Here is a 24,457-nt window from a genome sequence, read left to right as displayed (position 1 = left end):
TTGTCTTTAGAGGCACAGAGGCTAGAGTGGGTGGATGTTTGAATTAAGAGCAAACTTCTTTCATAACAGATACTGCTACTCGGCATCTCCTTCCTGATGAGTTACAAAATCACAATTATGTGGCCAGTTTGTTCAGGCTCAGAGTAGAATAATTTACTGAGACCCCACCAATGAGTCCAATGGCATGACAGCCATAGTTCTGACCTCAGCTTAAAATCTCACTAAAGGAAAACATATTAAATTATGTGATAGACTGAAAACGCTGAAGACAGCCAATAGGGGAGGAATTACAAATTTGAAAAGGGAAATAAATGCTTCATGTGAGAGGCAGAATTTCTAGTGGATCTTAAAAGATGAAGAGGTTTAGGCCAAGCAGAGATAAAAGCCTAGAAAGTTTTCTCCCAAGCATGGAATGTTATTAAAAATCAAACAAATGGGGTAAGGTGCAACCCCTAATTGTTTTTCCATTTCATTAACATACTGTGAGCCCTGGATATATAGTGGCAACTTATTTTTACAAGGGACCTTTATTATCTATGTTGAAATCTAAAAACCACCCTGAAAAAAATTTTTAATATAATTTACTGTCAAATGGGCTTACATACAACACCCAGTGCTCATCCCAACAAGTGCCCTCCTCAATGCCCATCACTCATTTTCCCCTCTCCCCAACCTTCCATCAACCCTCAGTTTGTTCTCTGTATTTAAGAGTCTCTTATGGTTTGCTTCCCTCCCTCTCTGTAACTATTTTTTCCCCTTCCCTTCCACCATGGTCTTCTGTTAAGTTTCTCAAGATCTACATGAGTGAAAACATATGATACCTGTCTTTCTCTGACTGACTTATTTCACTTAGCATAATACGTTCCAGTTCCATCCACGTTGCTTCAAATGGCATGATTTCATTCTTTTTCATTGCCAAGTAGTATTCCATTGTATGTATAAACCACATCCTCTTTATCCATTCTCAATTGATGGACATTTAGGCTCTTTCCATGATTTGGCTACTGTTGAAAGCGCTGGTATAAACATTGGGTACAAATGCCCCTATGCATCAGCACTCCTGTATCCCTTGGGTAAATTCCTAGCAGTGGTATTGCTGGGTCATAGGGTAGATCTATTTTTAATTTTTTGAGGAACCTCCACACTGTTTTCCAGAGCGGCTGCACCAGTTTGCATTCCCACCAACAGTGCAAGAGGGTTCCCGTTTCTCCACATCCTCACCAGTGTCTAGTTTCCTGATTTGCTCATTTTAGCCACTCTGGTGTGAGGAAAACCACTCTGAAATTTGTGAAGACAACACAATACCCTAATATAATGAATTTCATCAAGCTTTATGGCCATGATATTATGAAGAAAAGTAATGGGGGGTTACTTGTGATGAAAATTGGATACTCTGATCAAAAGAAGTATTTGAATCTAAAACAACACATTTTAAATTCAAGTGAATGGGAGCAACAATGTCATTACTTCGCCATGCAAATTGGAGGAATCATCATATTTCACATACCTCCCAGGTTTCTACCATCTACTTGTGGCCAATTATCTCTTTATACAAATTACAACGACAGGAAATAACAGGCAAGCACAAGGTGATACAGTTACAGGTCATTCTGCTTTGCTTCAGTTCTGCGGGCAATATTTTCAATATGAGGTCTATCATGTTTGCTAAAAGATAAAAACTATTACCTACATTTGAAACAATATGGTATCATGATCCCCTGGAGAAAATAAGAAACTAACCATAGCAAATATGATGTCAAATCAGACACCCCCACCTTTTCCCTCTTCCCACCAGGCACCCTCCACATCGGGTAGGATCTACACATTTCACTCACTTCGTTTCTACAGTGTCAGCTTCCCAATTTACTCAATAATTTAGTAAACTTGAGAAAAGCCCTAAAAGTGAGCAATTGTAGACTTTTGCTCCAAGAGGAACAGTCAATATGACTGAGTTCATGTACATTTAAAAGTTACTACATTGTTCAAATATTCCAAAATAAATCAAACCACAACAACCCTCATGATATATACTTCAGTGTCAGTCAATGCTTTAAAGGAGCTAAAAGACACACACACACAAATAAAATTAAAAATAAAAATAAATAAATGTGTAACTTAGTTCAAATACACAAATGTAGAAGTTTAACTCACTTAAGCAGTATTACTGTGTAATAATTCATTACAGCACTTCAAGGAATTCTTTGAACTTGTCCAAGAACCTTAAAAAAAAAGCTCCAAACGGTCAAAAAGCTTAGCACCTCACTAACTAAAGATCTATGAAATTGCATAATTGGTCTTTGGAGTTACTCACTGTTGACTCAAGAGTAAGGCTGCATTACTGAATAACTGCTTCTAAGTTAACCAAGAAGTCAGAGAACTTATACAGAGTTTATAAAACCTCTAACCTTTCACGATTTAATATATCCATGTGTAGATAAAGTCACTATCACTCACTATAAGGCACAAATGAAAATTCACACAGAAGTCTTCGTATGGCTCTGATGCTCTCAAATAACACAGAGAAAGAATTTTTCCAAGACCTCTTTTCAGCTTTCACTGTTGCCCCCCCCGCCCCCCCCACGACTCTTTTCCACAAAGCAATCAAAGTGAGATTTTAAAAACATCAAACAGACCTCATCACTCCCTGGCTTCAAACCTCTTCGAGGTTTCCCAATACAGTTAGGAGTAAATCCAGCTTACAGCCCAAGAGGCCCTACCTAGCTCTCAACGTTACCTTACACGAGTCCCGTCGCTCCTGTGCTTTAGCCATCTTACCCTTGTGTCTCTTAGAATGTGCCACGGCTGTTCTACCTCAGGGACTACCGGTCATTTTATCTGCCTGAAATGTTCTTCCCACAGCTGGGGAGACACGAGTTCAAATTATCACCTCCTTAGAGAAGACACTGACCACCTTAATAAAAGCAGCACCATCCACTCCCTGTTTGTCACTTCCTATCACATCCCCTCATTTTATTTAAAAATTTTCACATCTCATGTCCCTCACTCAACATGCTCATGTTTTCCTCTACTTTTGTGAATATATGGAGTGTATTCCTTTCTAACAGCTATTTTAAGTTTTTGGCTATTTCTATCATCTGTACCATTGCTCGTGCTGCTTCTATTGACTGTTTTTTTCCTTATTATGAATAAAATTTTCTTACTTCTTGGCATGCCTGGTAAAACTTGACTGGATGTCAGACACTGTGAATTTTATTTTCATTTAAATCATTTGAAAACTTTTGCATTTTATTCTCAGAAGCAGTTAATGTACTTGGGAAGTTGGATCTTTGTGAGCTTTGGTAGGTGTTGCCAGGGCAGCCTTTATTCCAGAGTTAATCTAGTTCCAACACCGAGGCAAGGCCCTGCCTAGGACTCTTCCTGGTGCCTCGGGTATTATGAGCTTTCTGCCCTGGCTATTGGGAACTTGAGCTGCTCCTAACCGTGTGTTAGTCGGAGGTCTGTTCTCTGCCTGCTTGCAGTTTTTCTGCATCTGTTCAAGATGGATCAACAAGGACTAGGTTTGGCCTTCCTTCTCAAGCAACTAAAAAACTGAACATATGAAACATTCATATGAACATATGAAATGATGATTTTTCAGATACTAGACAGCAGGCAGTAAAGGACAGTAAGCCCTGGGAGAGGGGGGCAACAGAGGAAGTGAGTCCTACACATTTCCCGGTTTCCTGCTTGGAGTTCCAGGATTTAGTGTGAGAAGGCAGAGCCCAGGCATGGCAGCAAGAATTTGCAGGCAGAGTGCTGGGGAGGAGAGAGCTCCATAGAGAATGAGTCACAGATCTGCAGAGGGTCTCATTTATTTCCCTCTGGGGACTCCCCACCAACCGACATTATTCTATTTATTTATTTTCTTTCTCCCCATGACACTGAGTCCTTACCTGTCTCATTCCCCACCTAGAATTATGTCTGATAGATAGCAGGTAGGTGTGAAATAAGTATTTATTGAAAAAATGAATGGACAGGAAGTTTTGTTTGCTTTGTTCACTGTTCCATCTCCAGTGCTCAGAACGGTGCCTGTCACCCAAAAGGGGCTCAATTAATATTTGTGGAAGGAATGAATGAAAGAGTAAAGAAAACAAAATGATGCCTAACAAAATATAAGGTGTGTTCTAAATCCCTGGAGCTCGGCAATCGAGAATTTCATTACTAAAGCAGATGTGTATCCACACATAGCCCAAAAAACAGCGTCAAATTTTGGTTGTCCATTTTCAGTGATCATGACCATATCTGAGAGACAGTTCACCATGCATATCCATAAATCAAATGAATGAAACAGATTTTTAACCCAGTTAAAACTGTGCCTGTTTACCATTAATGGAGAATCAACAGAAATGGGAATCTAGATCTGCACTTCAAGTCTCATTTTCTCTAAGAAGCCTTCAGTCCATAAAGACATAGGTTTCTCTTGACTTCCCAGAAAGTATACTTATGCCCGTATACTTGTTTCAACAGAACATAAATATATTGTCTTTAATACAATTCAGAAAATATTTACTGCCTTGTGAAGCCTCTGGCATTGAGCTAGCTGCATGGTCTTGCTGCTGATCTTTATTCAAAACATTGTACTCCTAGTAGGCAAGCATTTACTTATAAAAGACCTCTCGGCAATTCTTACCTCAAAATAACAAGGATGATGCTAACAGTATTCTGTTCATTCTCCAACTACTCTGGACAAATGAGAGTTGGAAGATGTCCTATACCTCTAGGCTCTTGAAATTAAAATGTGAGAAACATCAGCTCAACTATCCCTGACTTTAGTTTTTCAGATGTATATAGAACTAATTCACACTCTGTTTTTAAACCTCTTTTTAAAATATACAAGTGACATACAGCTGACCCTTGAATAACGCAAGGGTTAGGGGTGTTGATCCCTTGCGCAGTCACAAGTCTATGTGTAACTCCCCCAAAACTTTACTAATAGCTTACTGTTGATTGAAAGCCTTACCAATACCATAAACAGTCAATTAACATATACTTTGTATATGTATTCTACTTTGTAATTCTGTATTATTACTTTATAATAAAGTCAGCTAGAGAAAAGGTTATTAAGAAGATCATTAGGTACATTTACAGTACTGCACTACATTTATCAGAAAAAAAAATCCCACTTGCAAGTGGACCCACACAGTTCAAACCCACATAATTCATCCAGGAAGAAAAACATCTACAGTGAATCTCACCTTTTCTCGTTGGTCAAGGATGTGTGAGACTGTTGCTGTCATGCACAACAGTATCTGCAAAATCTTTGGTAAGTAGGCACTGATCAGATGACTAATGTTCTTCAATACTATTTCAAGGCTATTTAAGATACCATGCTGACGACCTAAAGGAAGAACTTTCGACAAATCCAAATCTTCTACTGACTGAATGACTGCAGAATGGCATTTTCCTAGTGCAAGAGATATCAAGTAAAAGGAAATGTTAAGTTACTCTCCAATTACAGCTTCAATTTCCCTCAATGATACAGTATGATCATGTAGATGATAATGTACTTTCCTAACATATTTTCTCCTGATTCTCTTACCAAATATTCAATGAGCTAGGCATGGTACATTTTAGTATTATCACTTTATAGATGAGGAAACTCAGAATAAAAGAGAGAGAAACTTGTGCCAGAACTAAGTCTCTAAGCCCACTTCTCATCCTTAGACTATTCCTCAAAACCCGAGTTACAATGTCTTCATTCCCCTCGCAATTTTCCATACACTTTCCTCACTCTCAGCTTTCACTGTCTATGTTGATTTGAGCAGTTTCACAGAAAATGTCCTACTAATTAGAAGTTTCTTAAATGCCAAGAATCAAATGTTTCCTCTTGTAGTCCTTAGTGAATAAATAAAACAAAATTCTTTATAAACAGGCACCAAAATTGATTTCATAATTTACTTAAAAGACTTGAATTGTTACTGCTTGAGCTTTATACTTCAAACCAACTGGCATGAAATCACAGGCTTGCTAATTCATACACCTAAATGGTACACCTGTAAGAGTACCATTTATAGCTACCCTCTTACGATGGAGGCTGTTTCACTGAACAAAAGCCTTTCTATTCTTTTGCAGGGCAATATACTGAATGAAAACATTTTAACAGCTGAATCCATTATCATAGAAAAATACAGAACTTAATGTAACACATTACCCTATAAATAAATATCTATGTTTGCCTAAAGCAAAGCAATTATGGGACTACAGCAAAGGTTCTGCAGTCAGAAAGAGCTATCATTTTCTCCTTCCCTCCCCCTTCCTTCCTTCTTCCCTCCCTTTCTTTCTTTCTCTCTCTTTATCTCTCTCTTTCTCTCTCCTATTTTTGGGGCACCTGAGTGGTTCAGTGGTTGAGCTTCCAACTCTTGACTTCAGCTTAGGTCATGCACCTCACAGTTGGTGAGATCGAGCCCCAATGCTAGGCTCTGTGCTGTTACCTTGGAGCCTGCTTGGGATTCTCTCTCTCTCCCTCTCTCTGCCCCTACCCAGCTTGGATGCTCGCTCTCTCTCAAAATAAATAAACTTAAAAAAACAAAAACAAAAACAAAAACAAAACTACCATTTTCTACCTGAGTGGCTATAAGCAAAATACTACACTCTCTAAGTCTCAGTTTCCTCATTTGTAAAATGGGACCAGTCAAGTAATGATACCTCATGTGGTTATTTTAAGGATCAACTGAGTTGTATGTAAAGGAATCTGCCATAATGTCTGGCATGGAGTATGCACTCAATGTTAGCTACTATTATTACTAATAATTACTAACATTGCACACCAAAAAACAGACCACACAGCATTTCAACTCATTTTTATATACTTATTACATTCACTGCACTTAGACGGTGAGGTTGAGAGCAGAGATTATTGAAAAGTGTCCAGGGTACAGGAGGTATTCAATTAATCATTACTCAATAGATGAATGACTTAGTGAATGATTAAATACCAAGACAATTGAAATTAATTCATCAGCATGCTCTAAGTTTCTAAGGAGAAACCTATTCATTGTGTATGCGTAAGTACCATTTTTCAAATGGCCTAAATGCACAACAATCAAAATACATTATCTTTCTCCTTCCTTCCTTCCTTCCTTCCTTCCTTCCTTCCCTTCCTTCCTTCCTTCCTTTAATTTAAAGATCTTATTTTTTCTAAGTAATCTCTACACCCAACGTGGGGTTTGAACTTACAACCCTGAGATCAAGAGTCGCATGCTCCACCGACTGCGCCAGCCAGGCTCCCCCTGAAAAATACACATTTTCTAATCAGGGGCTTACTGACACATGGATGCTGATGACCCTCAGGATCAGTGTGAGCTTTGCTTAATTCAATCAAAATTTCAAATGAATTCCATTTCAGCCAAAAGTCCACCATCAAGATTGGGAGGAACAGTCCCATGAGAAAGATGCCCAAGAGCACAGGAGACTTAGCCTGAGACATCAGAAATCTACAGCAGACAACACACATTCAGAGTAGCAGGGAGTTGAGAGCTACCATTCTTGAAGTGCTTCACAGGTTCAAATAGCAGGTCCAAGAATGTCTCAATCTCCTCCGGTTTGGTCCCAGCAAGGAATCTCAGAACAATGGACATGCGGGTCCCTGAGGCAGATTTCCCCTGAGTTTTACTCCCAGTCTTATTTTTCATTCGGCCATACAAAATCCTAAAAAGTTAATTAAGAGAACATTATTTTCTTTGCACATTTATCCTGAAACATAATTCTAGTCATTCTGTTTTCCTAAAAGCCAAGAACAGCAAGTCAACGGACTTAAAAGGATATATTATAAAATAAGGAAAGATGAAAACAGAAATTAGTTATTTAACATATAAAATTTAGAAGAACAACAAAAAACAAGGCTGAAGGAAGCAGGAGGAAGGAAATAATAAAGATAAAAGGCCAAAAGGTAGTTCTTTATACGAAGAAAAAAAGCAGTAAAATAGGCAAGCCAAAGGTATATCTAATCAAGAAAAAATGAAAACAATAATATATAGATTAAAAGGAAATAAGTGAATTCAACTCTAAGTAAAATAAGGAAACTGGCAAGATTTCAATTAAATGGGGAATTTCCTGGGCAAGAAAAAGCCAAAACACATAAGTAAGTGAAAGGAACTTAAGAAAACCTGAATAGAACAGTAATCATGAGTAAACATGGAACCTATACAGTTTTTCAGATGAATTTTTTAAACTGTCAAAGAAAACTAATTGCTATGCTATAAAGTTTCATAGCTGAGAGAAAGAAGGAACAGTCCTTTTTCATTCATGAAGGTGGTGTAACTAAGATATTGAGTTGGGCTAGGAACAAAAATAAAATTATATACCACTCTTGCTTATAAACATAAAACCCATTTCTTTTTAAAAAAAATTTTAGTGTTTATTTTTGAGAGAGAGAGAGAGAGAGAGAGAGAGAGAGAACACATGTGCACACGCACAAGTGAGGGAGGGGCAGAGAGCAAGAGACACAGAATCCGAAGCAGGCTCCAGGCTCTAGGCTCTGAGCTGTTAGCACATAGCCTGATGAGGGGCTCAAACTCACAAGCTGTGATATCATGACCTGAGCAGAAGTCGAACGCTCAACCGACTGAGCCACCCAGGCGCCTCATAATACTCATTTCTAATTACAGTATCCAGTAATGCATTAAAACAATATTAAAGCTAAATAAGAAGTATCCCAGAAATGCAAGACAGAATCACTAGCAAAACCTATTAGATTGGGGTGCTTTATACTCTTAAACATTTTTGAGGTCCCCAAAGAGTTTTTGTATGAGTTTTATCTATTGATATTTATCATAGTAGAAATTAAAATGGGTTACCATAAATAATATTTTTAATAAAAAATAATTTTATTTTCCAAATCTCTCTCCACCAAAACTTAGTGAGTCTAGAGGTATGTTTTTTTTACTTATTTTCACATTTCTTTACTATCTTGCTTATTAGAAGATAACTGGATTTTCCTATCGATTTCTGCATTCAATCAATTGCAATATATTGTAGATGAAGAAAATCCAGACTTTAAACAGATATGCAGGTGGGGAAAGGAAACATATTTTGTAAACTTTCAGATAATTCTTTTGTGATAACTGTGGATATTGCACTTTGATACCACACCAAACTTCAACAAGTGGTACTTTCCATTTTTTCTATTTTTTTAATTTTCTTTTTAATGTTTATTTATTCTTTGAGAGAGAGAGAGAGAGAGAGAGAGAGAGAAAGAATGAGCAGGGGAGGGGCAGAGAGAGGGAGGCACAGAATCCGAAGCAGGCTCCAGGCTCTGAGCCATCGGCCCAGAGCCCGACGCGGGGCTCGAACTCACAAACCGTAAGATCATGACCCAAGCTGAAGTCGGACACTTAACCAACTGAGCCACCCAGGCGCCCCAACAAGCGGTAGTTTCTTAAAGGCTAGTTGCAATATGCAATCTGAAACATATTCATAAACTCTGTGATCTGTTACCTTAATCTCCATCTGTCTATCTTGCACTTTGAATGGATCTTTATCCACCAATGATTCTGTAACACGCATCGGTAATTTGGAAAATAGGCCATTCGATGAGACAACCAGTATTCAGCAGAAGTGCTTTATGCACATTTCCCACTTTGTCATACAAGACAATAAAAAGACGAGTACTCAAGGTTTAAGATTCACCAAGAACATTAATGACCAGGATTTTTTTTTTTTTTCTTTAACTCCAGGTGTGTGGTAATGAAGAATGACTGGTACAGTTTGGAGGCACTGTCCTGATTAGTCGTGGGGCACCAGAAGTTTTACCCACTGTTGCTTCTGCCTCGTCAGCACAAATATCGACATGCTGGGAAAAAGTAATGTCTTAGTAGTACTATGAAAAAAGTCTTAACCTCACAGACCGCCTGAGAGCATCTCAGCGACAGCCCCCGCCAAGAAGGGGCAGACTACACTTCAAGAAGGGCTGCTCTAGCAGCATTACTGTTAAATACGGCAGCAAGACAAGGATAACCACAAACACTACCACCACAGTTCATTCTTCTACTCTGTGTAGGTGATACGTAAATTTAAAAAACAGAAAAAATAAGGCTTGTTTGTTTTTACCATAAAAGACGAAATTAATTTGACTAACATTTACTACAGGCCATGGAGTACCTTCTGTCAGGGGAGACAAGTGATAAGAAAGAGGATATGCCGGACAATTATGAGGAAAAATAAAGCGAGGCAGGGGACTAAAGGGTGATTAGAGGACGGTGCGATTTTACACAAAGTGGTCGAGGAAGGCATCCTGACAACATGACATCGGAGAGAAGACTGAGTGAAGAAGAAGAGTTAGCCAACTTGTGTTGTGAGCACAGAGATGAGCAGGTCCACAGACTTGGAAGTGGGCTCTGAGGGGGGCAGTGAATGGAAACCATGTGGCTGGACAGGCAGGCTGCAGGGAGGTCATACCAGGCCCTCGAAGGAGGAGTGAGGACCTTCTACTTTATTTGAGTAAAATGGAACCTTAAAGAGTTTTTTTTATTATTTTTTTTTTAATTATTTATTTATTTATTTATTTATTTTTAACGTTTATTTATTTTTGAGACAGAGAGAGACAGAGCATGAACGGGGGAGGGGCAGAGAGAGAGGGAGACACAGAATCGGAAGCAGGCTCCAGGCTCTGAGCCATCAGCCCAGAGCCCGATGCGGGGCTCGAACTCACGGACCGCGAGATCGTGACCTGAGCTGAAGTCGGACGCTCAACGGACTGAGCCACCCAGGCGCCCCTAGTCTGCTGTTTAAAAAAAACTCTTTAGGGGCGCCTGGGTGGCTCAGTCGGTTGAGCGTCCGACTTCAGCTCAGGTCACGATCTCGCGGTCCGTGAGTTCGAGCCCTGCATCGGGCTCTGGGCTGATGGCTCAGAGCCTGGAGCCTGCTTCCGATTCTGTGTCTCCCTCTCTCTCTGCCCCTCCCCCGTTCATGCTCTGTCTCTCTCTGTCTCAAAAATAAATAAACGTTAAAAAAAAAAAATTAAAAAAAATAAATAAACAGCAGACTAATAATTTAATGACTGTTATTAACGATTACTTTTTCAACCAAGAAAATCCAATGAAAACTATTAAAATGAATATAACAAAGGTCTGTACTGTGGATGGTTACATTATCAACACCAAAAATCAATAGCTTTTATAATCATAATTAGTTACATACCAAATGAATGAATTATTTTTACTATTTCTCAATAAAATTTAGAGGAATACTGGATTTAATTTTAACATTATTATTAAAATAACTCCACGGCAAGATCTTTCTTTATGTTAGGGACAAAGTTTATTTTATATCTTATCTTAAAGTTTATTTATTTATTTTGAGAGAGAGAATGCAAGCAGGGGAAGGACAGAGAGGGGTGGGGGGGAAATCCCAAGCAGGCTCCACACCACCACTGTGTGAGCCTATCGTGGGGCCTGAACTCACAAACTGTGAGATCACGATCTGAGCCGAGACCAAGAATTGGGACTCTTAAGTAACTGAGCCACCCAGATGCCCCAGGGACAAATTATTTTCAAGTAAGTTTCTATAACAATTTGACTTCTCCAAAAGGTCCAATTAAAAAAAAAAAATCAAAATAAAATAAAAAGTGAAATATTCCATTATAATTGAAAAAATTATAACTGAAGGAATAATCATATGATTATAAATGAAAGAATCATAATACTCCATTCACAACTGTTTTTGTGATCAACTTAAAAAAAAAATCAGTTGTAAACAGTATAAATACCTCATCAGAATGGGAAACAGATCTGCTCGGTGGGCTGTTTTCACTACTGCATTATCTTCAGAAATGCTAAAATGCACTATCTCTTCCTTAAAGCTTCGGTCTTCAAGCAATCTTTTTAAGTTTTCCCTTTAAAAATAGAATACAGCACAAATCATCATTTAATAATCAATCGTACCTTTAAAAAATGCAATATATAGTACAGTAATCCAAAAAACTGAAACAGGTATTAAGAATACCCATATTGTGGTTGATATCCATAAAGGAAAATTTTCACAAAATGACAGGCTTTCAAATTTTAAAAGGTAAAAGTGACTATAAGGAAGTAACAGTCAATAACTCAGCTGTTTAAAAGAGATTCATACAAAAGCTTTCCTTAGTTCTTACAGAGAGTGATCATTATGATTCCCTGTGTAATCACCAAGATTTTGGCGTTACTGAAGCAACATGATATAACCTTCTCAACACTTATCAATTAATATTCTCTTTCCTACCTTATTACTGATGAAGAATCACTCAACACACAAACATACTTTCAGTTTTCATTTATTACTTGAAAATAGCATTATGATTATGGTAGAAAAGAGGGAAATTTCCTAGGCCTTCAGAAAATTATTTTAGAAAGGCTCTCAGGTAGAAAGATAAAAATCAGCCAAAGAAACAGCATTTCTTTAGCTTCAAGTAACTTACCTGTAAGGGAGGATATGTGGATGCTTATATGTCATTATACAATCCAGGGTTATTTTCTGCACCATTTGATCCTGATGTAGCAACAGCTAAGAATGATATTTTATAGAATAAATTAATGAAGTCACATATACCATGGGAAGTTATATGTGAGTTATGGGCAGAATGAAGATAAATTCTGCTAAAATCATGTAAGTCCCCCGTTAAGAAACATCCAAATGAAAAAAGGAAATTTTGTTTCCCCTTATGGCCTAGAATGACAACCAATGCTTACTCAGCTTCTGGCATTAAATTTCGTCTACAATCTTTTCTGTAACTGAAGGTCATATATTGTGACTGCAACAGATTCTTATTCCAACTATCAGCTTTCACTCAATCTAACAGATCCTGAAATTCCAGTACTCCGTAAGACCAATTTATGTAAAAGGAAAAGTAGCTAGCTTCTTTTGGCACAAACCCATTGTTAATACAGCTGACCAATATTACCCAAGATGTCTTTAATACCAACAAAATCAGTACTGTCTAAAACTGTTTCTCAAGATACAGAAAATAATTATTAACTTTTAAAACATTGTACTGGAAAGGCAGACATAGGCCCTATTTATTAACAATTATTAAAAACCTAAAAGTTATTCTGATAAAGTAAATGACAAGAGAAAATTTCACAAAGAATTATAGTGGCAATAATTTATTTTACTTACCTGAAGATACAGGTCATATAATTTGGATTCTAGATACAAGGCTCGTGGATTTGAAAACTTTGAGAAAACTTGCAAATGAGCAATTAACTGCCTAAAAACACAAAAAACAAAAACCACAGGCAACACAGAATTAAAGAACAGAGATTTTCTTAAGATGATAGTGCCCACCAATTTTAGTCTCTCTGACAACTATGCCAAACACCTTAACTATGGTTTCACTGTTAACTCACAAACAAGTTTTAATTATTTGCATTTAGGAAATTATTCTACAGAAATTCTCAATCTCACGCAGGCCTTCCTTTGAAATCTAGGCTCTCTCCCCCAGAAAATCATTCAGGATGTGCTTCGAATGGTTTAAATTAACCAAACATGGGAAGTAATCAAACAGCAATACATTGCCAAGTTGAACACAGGTAATTTCTGAAATGATTCCTTGTCTAGTTTCGATGCAGTAGACAAGAAGGTGGTAAAATATAATCTTCCTCACTTTCATATAACATGAACACTGATGTCAGGAAACAGAGGTCCATGTCTGGGTAACCATGACTCTTTTTTTTAAAAATTTTTTTTAATGTTTATTCATTTTTGAGACAGAGAGAGACAGAGCATGAATGGGGGAGGGGCAGAGAGAGGGAGACACAGAATCGGAAGCAGGCTCCAGGCTCTGAGCCATCAGCCCAGAGCCTGACTCGGGGCTCGAACTCACGAACCGTGAGATCGTGACCTGAGGTGAAGTCGGACGCTCAGCCGACTGAGCCACCCAGGCGCCCCCTTTTTTTTTTTTTAATTTTTTTTTTTAATGTTTATTCATTTTTGAGACAGAGCATGAATGGGGGAGGGGCAGGGGTAACCATGACTCTTGGTTACCAAGAAGGAGTAAGAAAGAACAATATTCTGTGGTCAAAAGTTAAATATGGATATGGGACTGCCTCCAAGCCACTTAGATCATCCACTACATCCAATAAAAGAGGCTGAGAAGAGAGCTCAGTGACTCGCTCAACTTCCTAATCCATAGGCTTCATGAGGCTTTAAAAAATTTTTTTTCCTTAATGTTTGTTTGAGAGAGAGACAGAGTCAGAGCACAAGAGCAGGAGGGGCAGAGACAGAGAGGGAGACACAGAATCTGAAGCAGGCTCCAGGCTCTGAGCTGTCAGCACAGAGCCCAACGTGGGGCTCCAACTTGGGAACAGTGAGATCATGACCTGAGTCGAAGTTGGACATTCAACCGACTGAGCCACCCAGGTGCCCCGATGAGGCTTTACAATAGTACTTGGGAAACAAACTGTTTTCCCTCTGTGTATAATTTATAAGCTGTATAGGGCTTAAAAAAAAAAAAAAAACCTGAATGAACAAATGTTACGATTTTAAGAGGTTTTATCTGCCTATTTCAAGACTAAAAGCAGGGAGAAGTGAAGAGAGATAGAAACCATGCTGCACAGGTGATGCTGACTTTGGGGAAAGCGACTTAATGTTTCAGAGTCTCAGTTTTCTCATCCAGGCAAAGACACCACCTCCTGGATTTCCTGCAAGGATTGAACCAAACTTGTGGGGACTCTGCTCCTAAGAGTTTAGTAAACAGTGCTCCTCCTCTGCTCCCGGGCAAAAGAATGCAAAACTGTAAAAGTCCTACGGGACTCTATTAACAGAGAAAGTAATCTTGAAGTTAGGACCTCTTTACATATTATGGAGAAATGGGGATAAGGGTAGCACTCGTGCTTACATTTAGCTTCCATACCTGTGATGGTTAGTCTTATGTGTCCACCTGTCTAAATTACAGCAGTCAGTTATGTAATGAAACACTAATCTAGGTGTTGCAAGTATTTTGTAGATGTTGACAAAATCGGTTGGCTTTAAATAAAGGAGACTACCCTCAATAATGTGGATCGGACTCATTCAATGAGGCCTTAAGAGCAAAAACAGATATTTCTCAGAGAAGGAATTCTGCCATAAAATTGTGACATAGAAATCCCAGTCTATGAATTTTGTGCTCAAGACTACAGCACCAAATCTTGCCTAAGTTTCTAGCTTGCCATCTTGCCCTACAAATTCTGGACCTGCTGGCTCCCATAATCTCATGAGCCAATTCGTTAAAATAAATCTTTACACACACACACACACACACACACACACACACACACACACACACACACACACCTTCATTCTGTTGGTCTGCTTCTCTAGAGAAGTCTGATACAATGTCCATATATACTTATCACTGAGCCCTTACTTACAGTTTTACAAATAAACTTTTAAAATTTTCTTTGAAAATATCTACTCCTTCCCCCCACATGTATTATTTTTTTATGCTCCATGCGGCCTTAAAGAGCCAAAGAAAACAGGAACCAATTTGTATGTTCTCAACAAATACTTGCTAGCAAGGACCATGTTCCATGAAGGATTACAAACTCAGGACTATGAATTTATTGAGATGACACAGGAATGTGAGTACCAATTTACTCAAGTTTTCTTTTCCTTTTTTTTTCGTTTTTAAGTTGGCTCCACACCCAGCGTGGAGCCCAGTGAGGGGCTTGAACTCACAACACTGACATCAAGACTTGAACTGAAATCAAAAGTCAGATGCTTAACTGACCTAACCACCCAGGCATCCCTCCTCACATTTTAACTGGTGTATGTTAGCAATATTCTAAGTTTGGCTACAGGGGGCAGAAAAATTAAGACGTGAACCTTATCCTTAAAAGACATTCTGATTTATATGGCAGATCTATAAAAAATTCATTAATATCCAAGGCAAGGAGAAGCACCATGATAGAGGCATGAAATGGCTGTTCTGAGTCTGAAGCTGAGTTAAGAGAACTTTCAGTTTAAAAGACAGGACAAGCTTCCATAAAGAAGTAGCACAGAACAGTTTCTGGAAGCATGAGTAGAATTTCAGTTGGCAGGTGTGAGGCAAGGGCACAGCAGAAAGAGGGGAGGACACAGCAAAGGTCCAGAGGTAAGAAAGAAAGAGGTATGACTGGATAAGTAAGTAGCTTATTCATTTATTCAACAAAGAAATACGAGGACTAATCTTTTGCTAGCTGTGTGCTAAGGATACGAAGAAGAAAACAGCAATCTTGGTCTTGGAGAAAGTAGTAGGGAACAGAACGCTCAGAGTTATGAGAAGGTAGAAACAAAAGGAACTAGTTTCAGGAAGCATGGCCACACTCTTTTCTTGCCCCTATGCTTTATACACTATCTCATTCATTCATTCATTCATTTTGAGAGAGAGAGAGAGAGAGAGAGAGAGAGAGAGAGAGAGAACACAGGGGAGGAGGGGCAAAAAGAGAGGGGGGGAGAGAGGGAGAGAGGCAGGGAGGGAGGGAGGGGGAGAGAGGGGGAGAGAGAGAGAGAGAGAGAGAGAGACAGACAGAGAGAGAGGGAGGGAATCCCAAGCAGGCTCTGCGCTGTCAGCAAAGAGCCAGATGCAGGGCTCGAACTCACCAACTCAGGTGAGATCATGATGTGAGTCAAAATCAAGAGTCAGACACTTAACTGACTGAGCCACCCAGGCGCTCTCACACTATTTCCATTAGCTGCCAAGTCCTTCCCTGCCCTAGCTGCCCAGCAGGCTTTCTTTCATCTTTCAGCTTCAGTGGGGCCCTCTCCTTTGTAACAATCTTCTCTTTGTGATAGAATTAAGTCATTTTTCACTATGATCCTAGAACTCAGTTTTTGTCATTGTTGTTTTTGGATTTGTCCTGCCCTAAAACTCCTTTAAAAATACTTCTATAAAAAATTTGACCAGGCATTAGACTGTGCTTCCTGTGTAGCTCTGAAGCCCAACACTTAACAAAATGCACTCAGAACAGCTGCTGAATGAACCAATAAAAGGCTTGTGGGAAGACTGAACAAATAGGCAGATCAGTTTGAGATTTATAAAGTGCTAAAATAACACGGTAGCACCAATACACTGGATCCTTGCAGCCTCAATGCAGACAGTCTTCAAGGAAGACTGCAGTAATTTCTGAAAGCCTGATCACTTCTACTTTTTCTGAGGTTTCTTAACAATTTACGTAAGTGAACACCCCAGATGACAGGAAAGAGAATGTAATGGGGGCAAGTGGTAGGGACAAGTCAAAAGGCAAAAGTGCTGACAGATTTATAAGAGATGTTCCATTACATGTTCCCCTAGCACACCAAATAACACCCTGGTGCCATGAGAGTGAAGGGCAAAGATCAAAGAGCATTCAACCACTCGAGGACCAATGCTCTTGTCGATAAAAAGCACTTATGATTAGATGACCCCAAAAATCCCGACAACTCAAGTCAGGGGCAAAATAAGTAATAATAAGCAACCAAAAAACTCAGAAAACTGGCAGGTTTCTTTAGGCTGCAAAAGAAAATCGCAAGGCGACGCAGCACTTCTCTGAGTAATTATCTGAGTGGTTCGTCTTGTCCAAGGCTATGTCAAACTTAGGCCATCAGAGGTCTCTTCCCGTTTCTCCCAGAACCCTGGATCTGTGATCTTCCAGCAATGTTGAACTTACTTTGCTGCAGCTCTTCTGGTCTTTTTCTTCTGTGAGGGCTCACCCACGGGCACCGCTTCTTCCTCCAGCTCTTCGTCATCTCCAGCATCGGGTTCCTCTTCAGTCTCCTCCGCGGCCACCCCTTTGCCTTTCCTGCGCAGATCCTGGGTGGGAGCGACCTGCAGGTCTGCTGGGTAATACTCGTTGCTACAGTGGAAAGAGATGAAGCGGAGTTGTCCTAATTCTGTTTGTGACAGATGGATGTACATCCACGGTTCAGAGTCACACAATGAAGAGTCACCAGGGGCACCTTAGCCAAACCTCCTCACATTATTCTTTCTATTCAGCCCCTCTTAAGTACCTGGTTTGGCAAACCTACCATTAATTGCAGTTACACTTTTAAAATCCCACTGTTACACTGTTAAAAATATTTGAAAAATCTCTTTTGGCCTGAGCTGAAATCAGTCTCTCTGTCTCTGGAACCGTAACTGGGGGAGGTGGATATAGGGGTGGATTTTATTAAATAAGGAAAGCATAGCACTAACACCATGCCAGTCACTTTCACCCACACCCACTGTACTTTGCCAATGTCCTTTTGCAAATATAGTGCCACAGCAAAATTCAGTCCTCTGGACGTGGTCTGGTAAGACAGGTGGACTGTCAACTCCATTGCTTTCAGGGGCAGACACAGCATGACACAGACTTAAACTGAATGTCCAGGTAGTGAAAATCACAAAGTATTTGTGTTTTGCCTCTTTAAACTAAGCTCATCCAATTCCTATTCATGTTTGTTTTTATTAGATTCCATCCCTTTAATTTTGGTCTGCTATTTGAAGTAACTAATATTATCTTGAAGGCTGCCACAGAGTGCATTGCTTTTGAGTCATTTTAATTCCATCATCCAACAACTTGTTCATTTGTGGTCTGTTTTGTGCATGGACGGCACTGGGCTACAGACACAAGGAAATCGATCAGACAGGCTTTAAAGTCTGCACTCAAAAATACACTGATAAAATAACATGTTTGAGGGTAGCACACCTGGAAGACACTCCAGGTCAACACACGTTAAACTCCAGGTGAATACACGAAGCTAGCCCTGGAGAGCTAAGACGCTTTACTATAGTCAACTCTGTATTTTCAGCCAGCAGGATCTAGCACTTGATACCTACCAGGCAGACGAATAAATAAAATGAACAAGGTTGCTGTGTCGGTTACAAACCATACCATCATCTACTGAACAGCACCCCCACTATAATCCCAACACTCAGTTAACCATATAGAACATAAATTTTAAACTGTATCTCCATGCACAGCATGTTCACTAGTGTTTGGTAAGTAAGATAACTCACACGGAGCACTCACAAGAGTGCTTCTAGCACACAGCAGGGACTCTTTAGATGTCACCTGTTATCAAGGTATTGTCATTGTTAGTCACTCCTGCCTCTGGTTTGGTTCTTCTCAAAGAATGTTTGTTTACAAGGGATTCACAAATTAGTTCTAACACTGAATTGTTGGAAACATATTTAGAAATGTAAATTTCTAGTAAAAAAAATAAAATAAAGAGCCCATAATATATTTCAAAGTCAAAATGAAAGGTGACATTTGCATTTTCCATTAGTTTGGATCATCTATAAAAGTATTTGCTACAGGTAATCGTTGCCAACTAATGTTAAATATTTTTTAAATTGTATATCTTTTAAAAAAATATTGTTTATCTATAGTCTCTAAGTCTTCTTAAACTCAGAAACGACATCTTGTTACAGGCTCCTCTCTCCATCCCCAGGAATCTATTAGTAATCCCTTTCTTTCTTTAGGGAAAAATTTAGAAAATTAACAGAGCAGGAAATTTATTTCCTGTTAACACCATTAGTACTTGCTTCCATATGTATAGCTCTTTGTAGCGCACAAAACAACTGATAAACATTATTTTATATGATCTTCAAAACAAGGCAGGGCAGCTAAATATCGTTTTCATGCTATAAATAAACTGAAGCCTGAAGAATTAGGTGAAAAAATCATTGCTCTTCCACCATGGAACCTACTGACCTGCCTGAATCTTTGTTTGTAACCTTTGCCAGAATGAATTATTCATATAAACTTTTCTACTTATGCACTGGATCCTATCTTAACTATTCAAAGACATGACTCCAGCAATTTTATTCCCTCTCTTACATTACAAATTTTCCCTCCTTTCTGGATCATTCACAACACCAGCATTACACAGAGGTGCGCTGCTTAAATCTTCAACAGCAACCCACCAACAGCAGCTCTCTCCACTCCCACATCACCCTCCACCTGTCTGCTTCTTTTTTACAAGAACTATCCACACTTGCTGTTTTCATTTTTAGTTCTGTTTCCTTTTAAGCTCATTTTAATCAGGCTTTCATCCCTACCAGGTTAACCGAAACAACTCTTGTTAAGATGACTTCTAAAGCCAATGATCAATTCTTATGCTTTATCTGACTGACATCTCAGATATGTATGATCCAACTAATTACTCCCTCTTCAAAATGCTTTCTTCATGTGGCACCTGGGATGCTACATGGTCTTGGTTCTTCTCTCACTCTTTCTGGCTTCCTTTGCTGGCTCCTTATCTCCCAACTTCTAAATCTCAGCTATCAGTCCTTAGAAGTCTTCTCTCTCTATGTTTACACCTTAGGTGTAGCTTCATTCCTGGTCTCACGATTTAAAAATCATGTGTATACCGATGATTCTCAATTTATAATCTTTAGGCCAAACCTCTCCCTCCAACTTTAAACTTCAAATTCAACTGCTTATTCAACATCCCTACTTAGATGGCTATTCAGTATCCCAAACATAACACCTAGAAAAATGAATTCCTGATCTCCCCCACACATCTGCAAACCTGTGCTTTCCTCCCAATCTCAGTAAATGGTGACTCTCTTCTTCCAGTCGCTCAGCTCAAAACCTTAGAGACATCCCCAATTCCTCCCCTTTCACCTTCCTGTACCAACATTCCCCCCTTTCCCCCAAACACCTACACATCTGATCTGTTGGCTGACCAAACTGCACAGGCTGTTCTAAGTGTAATCCCCCCCAACTATATTTTACTGACTTGAAATCTTTCCAAGAATATGCAGAATTCAACCACCCCTCATCAGCTGTACTACTACAACCTTGGTCAAGTCACCCACATTTCTTGCCGGGCTTTATAATCTCTGAAGCTGGTCTATCTGCTCTGACCGACCCACAGTCTATTCTTGACATGACAGCTAGAAAAATCCTTAAGAAATCTTAAGTCATGTCACCTCTGTTTAAACCTTCTGATGTCTTTCCATTTCACTAACAGAAAAAAAACAAGTCCTTTACCGTCACTTGAAGGCCCTACACAATTTGGTCTCCTGTTAAGTTTTTGGCCTAATCTTTAACTATTTTCTCCCAGGGTCACTGCTATAGCCACTCAGACTTTCTTGCTGTTCTTGGAACAAGCCAAGCATGCTGTGGTTTGTAGCCTGCTTAAGCTACACATATGACACTTTCCCATATAATGAAATACTACTATAAAACACACTCTTCATTGATGATTAGTCCTGTTCTGTACATCACATTCCGTATCTTTAGAGTTTTAAAGTCATCCAATTATCTACTCAAAACAAAGCAATGCTGCAGAAAGTTGTTATTCTGTAGCAACATACAAAGTACATTCCCCCTCAGCATCCTAGGAAACATAAGCAGGCTGACAACACAGTGGCTGGGGCTGGGTTTCTGGAAAAAACATAAGCAGGCTGACAACACAGTGGCTGGGGCTGGGTTTCTGGAAAACACGTTAAAGCCCCAAGGAAGGCAATGAAACAACAAGGCAAAAAAATAACAAGGCCTTTGTATGCTAATCTAATTCAACAAGCCTTTCTTATTTTGTAACCTGCAATTAAAAAAAATTTTTTTTAATGTTTCTTTATTTTTGAGACAGAGAGAGACAGAGCATGAACGGAGGAGGGGCAGAGAGAGAGGGAGACACAGAATCCAAAGCAGGCTCCAGGCTCCAAGCTGTCAGCACAGAGCCGGATGCGGGGCTCAAACTCACGGACTGTGAAACCATGACCTGAGCTGAAGTTGGATGTTTAACTGACTGAGCCACCCAGGCGCCCCTGTAACCCGGAATTTTTATTTTTATATTTTTTAATTTAAAATAAAAAAAATTTTAATGTTTATTTTTGAGAGAGAGAGAGAGCGAGAGAGACAGACAGAGAGAGAGGCGCAGAGAGAGAGGGAGACACAGAATCCAAAGCAGGCTCCAGGCTCTGAGCTATCAAGCCCAGAGCCTAATGTGGGGCTCAAACCCATGAACCATGAGATCGTGACCTGAGCCGAAGTCAGACACTTAACCAACTGAGCCATCTAGTTGCCCCTATAATTTTTTTTTAACTTGGAATTTTTATTAACACCATTTGTGGCATGGTTACAATTTAACTGGTGTCAAATTAAGTGGCAAAAAAAAACCTAGCTGTTATCTGAGAGAGCCAGTGCTTTACAGATGAGCCAATGGTTTGAAAATGTGATGGACATACTAAAAAAACAGCCTACTTGGGAGTTTAAGACTTCACATCTTCTCTTCCTCATACTCTACCAGGGACATATTCCTGGAAAGGAATACTTACTGGATAAATCTCAGGAAAAGTGGGGAAAGCTCCCTGGACCGTGGCTCTACCCTCTCTGGGAATTTTGCCAGAGCTCGCCAGAGCAAAAATCGGAAGTTGGTGTGGTCCAGTCTTTCCTGACAGTCAGTTTTTGATGTTAACTGCTCATGATAAAGAGCTCCAACATCTCCTTCCTGAGGCTGCTCCCAACTTTCATCTCCAATGGACTTCTCATCTCTTACGTCATTTTGCAGCTCTTTCTCTGCAAGAAAAAAAGTCATTGGAACCACTAGAGAAATGTTAACATTTGTCCTCTGGGTCTCCTCATGTGAGGGTGTTTCTAGCTCTAGTAATATGAGGAAACAATAAAATATATCCAAAGGTTATCAGGATAGTACATTACTCATTTCTGTTTCCCGATTTCATGCACAATTAAGCAGTAAAAAATTAAATAGTTAAACCACCTTTTTTTCCCCAGCCTCCCTTTCACTTCCCCTTACATACCAGCATGTAGAGCTGCTTTTTCTAGATGTTCATAGTAGACTTTCCAAAATTGCTTATTGTCCATTTCATGTGCATGAGAACTAAGAGAAAAGATCACAAATACGTGGTATAATCCTTTTTAAAAGATCTCTCATAGGAAAAAAAAAGGTGAAAGGATATAATTACAATTTAATTAGGTTATCCTTGAATATAGGGCTTCAATAACTTTTGTACGTTTTTACATTTTTTCAAAATGCCTGCACTGAGCAGGAATTTTTATTAATTTCAGTGTAGTTGAAACACAGTATTATATTAGTTTCAGGTGTATAACTTAGTGATTTGACAAGTTTATACATTATGCTGTGCTCACAAGTGTAGCTACCATCTGCCCCATTACATCGCTGTTATAATACCATTGACCATATTCCTTTTATTCCCATAACTTACTGATTCCATAACTGGAAACCTGTATCTCTCACTCTCCTTCACCCATGCTGCCCATACCCCCCACCCACTCTCCTCTGGCAGCCATCAGGTTTTTTTGTTTTCTTTTTTTTTGTACTTACAGGTCTTTGTACTTACAAAGGTCTGATTCTGCTTTTTGTTTATTTATTCATTTTTTTTAAAGATTCCACTTATAAGTAGAATCATATATTTGTCTTTCTCAGTCTGACTTATTTCACTTAGCGTAATACCCTCTAGGTCCACCCATGTTATTTCAAATGGCACAATCTCATCCTTTTTTATGCTGTGTAATATTCCATTGTGTACATATACCACATTTTCCTTACCCACTCATCTACTGATGGACACTTAGGTTGCCTCCATATCTTGGCTCTTGTAAATAACACTGCAGTGAACATCTATATTTTTGAGTTAATGTTTTTGTTTTCTTTGGTAAATACCTAGTAGTGGGATTATATTTTTTTAAATGTTTATTTATTTATTTTGAAAGAGAGAGAGGGAGAGGCAGAGAGAATCCCAAGCAGGCTCCATGTTGTTAATGCAAAGCCCAACACGAGGCTCAGTCTCACAAACTGTGAGATCATGACCTGAGCTGAAATCAAGAGTCGGACATTTGGGGCACCTGGATAGCTCAGTTGGTTAAGCAGGCAACTTCAGCTCAGGTCAGGATCTCACAGTTCATGAGTTCAAGCCCTGTGTTGGGTTCTGTGCTGACAGCTCAGAGCCTGGAGCCTGCTTTGGATTCCGTGTCTCCCTCTCTCTGTCCCTCTCCTGCTCCCACTCTGTCTCTCAAAAATAAATAAACATTAAAAAAAAAAATGAGTTGGACACTGACTGAGCCACCCAGGTGCTCCCAGTAGTGGAATTACTGAATCACATGGTATTTCTATTTTTAATTTTTTGAGGAGGAATTATTTTTATAGTCATAAAGTACTAAAGGATATTTTTTAAAACCTAAATAGATCCCTCTAAGAAGGTTTTGGTTTTTTTTTTTGTTTAAGTATATTTACTTTGAGAGAGACAGAAACAGTAAGAAGGGGCAGAGAGAGGGAAAGAGACAGAATTCTAAGCAGGCTCCATGCTGCCAGTGAAGAGCCCAATGTGGGACTCAAACTCACTCAACTGTGAGATCATGACCTGAGCCAAAATCAAGAGTCAAATGCTTAACTGACTGAGCCACCCAGGCACCCTAAGAAGACTATTTTTAAAGGCACAGTAATGTGAACGGGGTATCAGGTACAAGGTATGGCACATTAAAGAAAGGAGAGGACTCTGGAGAAAAACTCAGCTAACTTTAAAGTGTTGGCTTTCAGAGGTGCCTGGGTGACTCATTCAGTTAAGCGCCTGACTTTGGCT

The 24,457-nt window shown here is 39.2% G+C and overlaps 1 protein-coding gene across 2 annotated transcripts in view; it reads right to left on the bottom strand.

Moving 5' to 3' along the window:
• The window catches only part of UTP20 (UTP20 small subunit processome component), a 109,767-nt gene that overhangs the window by 48,181 nt on the left and 37,129 nt on the right, over nucleotides 1-24,457 (bottom strand). For both annotated transcript variants that reach the window (XM_060656631.3, XM_060656632.3), the window contains exons 20-27: nucleotides 22,658-22,737; nucleotides 22,175-22,415; nucleotides 17,577-17,762; nucleotides 13,090-13,180; nucleotides 12,392-12,477; nucleotides 11,705-11,830; nucleotides 7,481-7,647; nucleotides 5,196-5,404 (exon numbers count right to left, since the gene is read on the bottom strand). In XM_060656631.3, the coding sequence (XP_060512614.2) occupies nucleotides 5,196-5,404; nucleotides 7,481-7,647; nucleotides 11,705-11,830; nucleotides 12,392-12,477; nucleotides 13,090-13,180; nucleotides 17,577-17,762; nucleotides 22,175-22,415; nucleotides 22,658-22,737 (1,186 nt within the window). The remainder of the gene's footprint in view (nucleotides 1-5,195; nucleotides 5,405-7,480; nucleotides 7,648-11,704; nucleotides 11,831-12,391; nucleotides 12,478-13,089; nucleotides 13,181-17,576; nucleotides 17,763-22,174; nucleotides 22,416-22,657; nucleotides 22,738-24,457) is intronic.

Source organism: Panthera onca, chromosome B4 (genome assembly GCF_046562875.1).
Source record: "Panthera onca isolate mPanOnc1 chromosome B4, mPanOnc1 haplotype 2, whole genome shotgun sequence".
Taxonomy (NCBI): domain Eukaryota; kingdom Metazoa; phylum Chordata; class Mammalia; order Carnivora; family Felidae; genus Panthera; species Panthera onca.
Note: the sequence above shows the minus strand (reverse complement) of the source record. Positions and strands in the feature narration are given on the sequence as shown.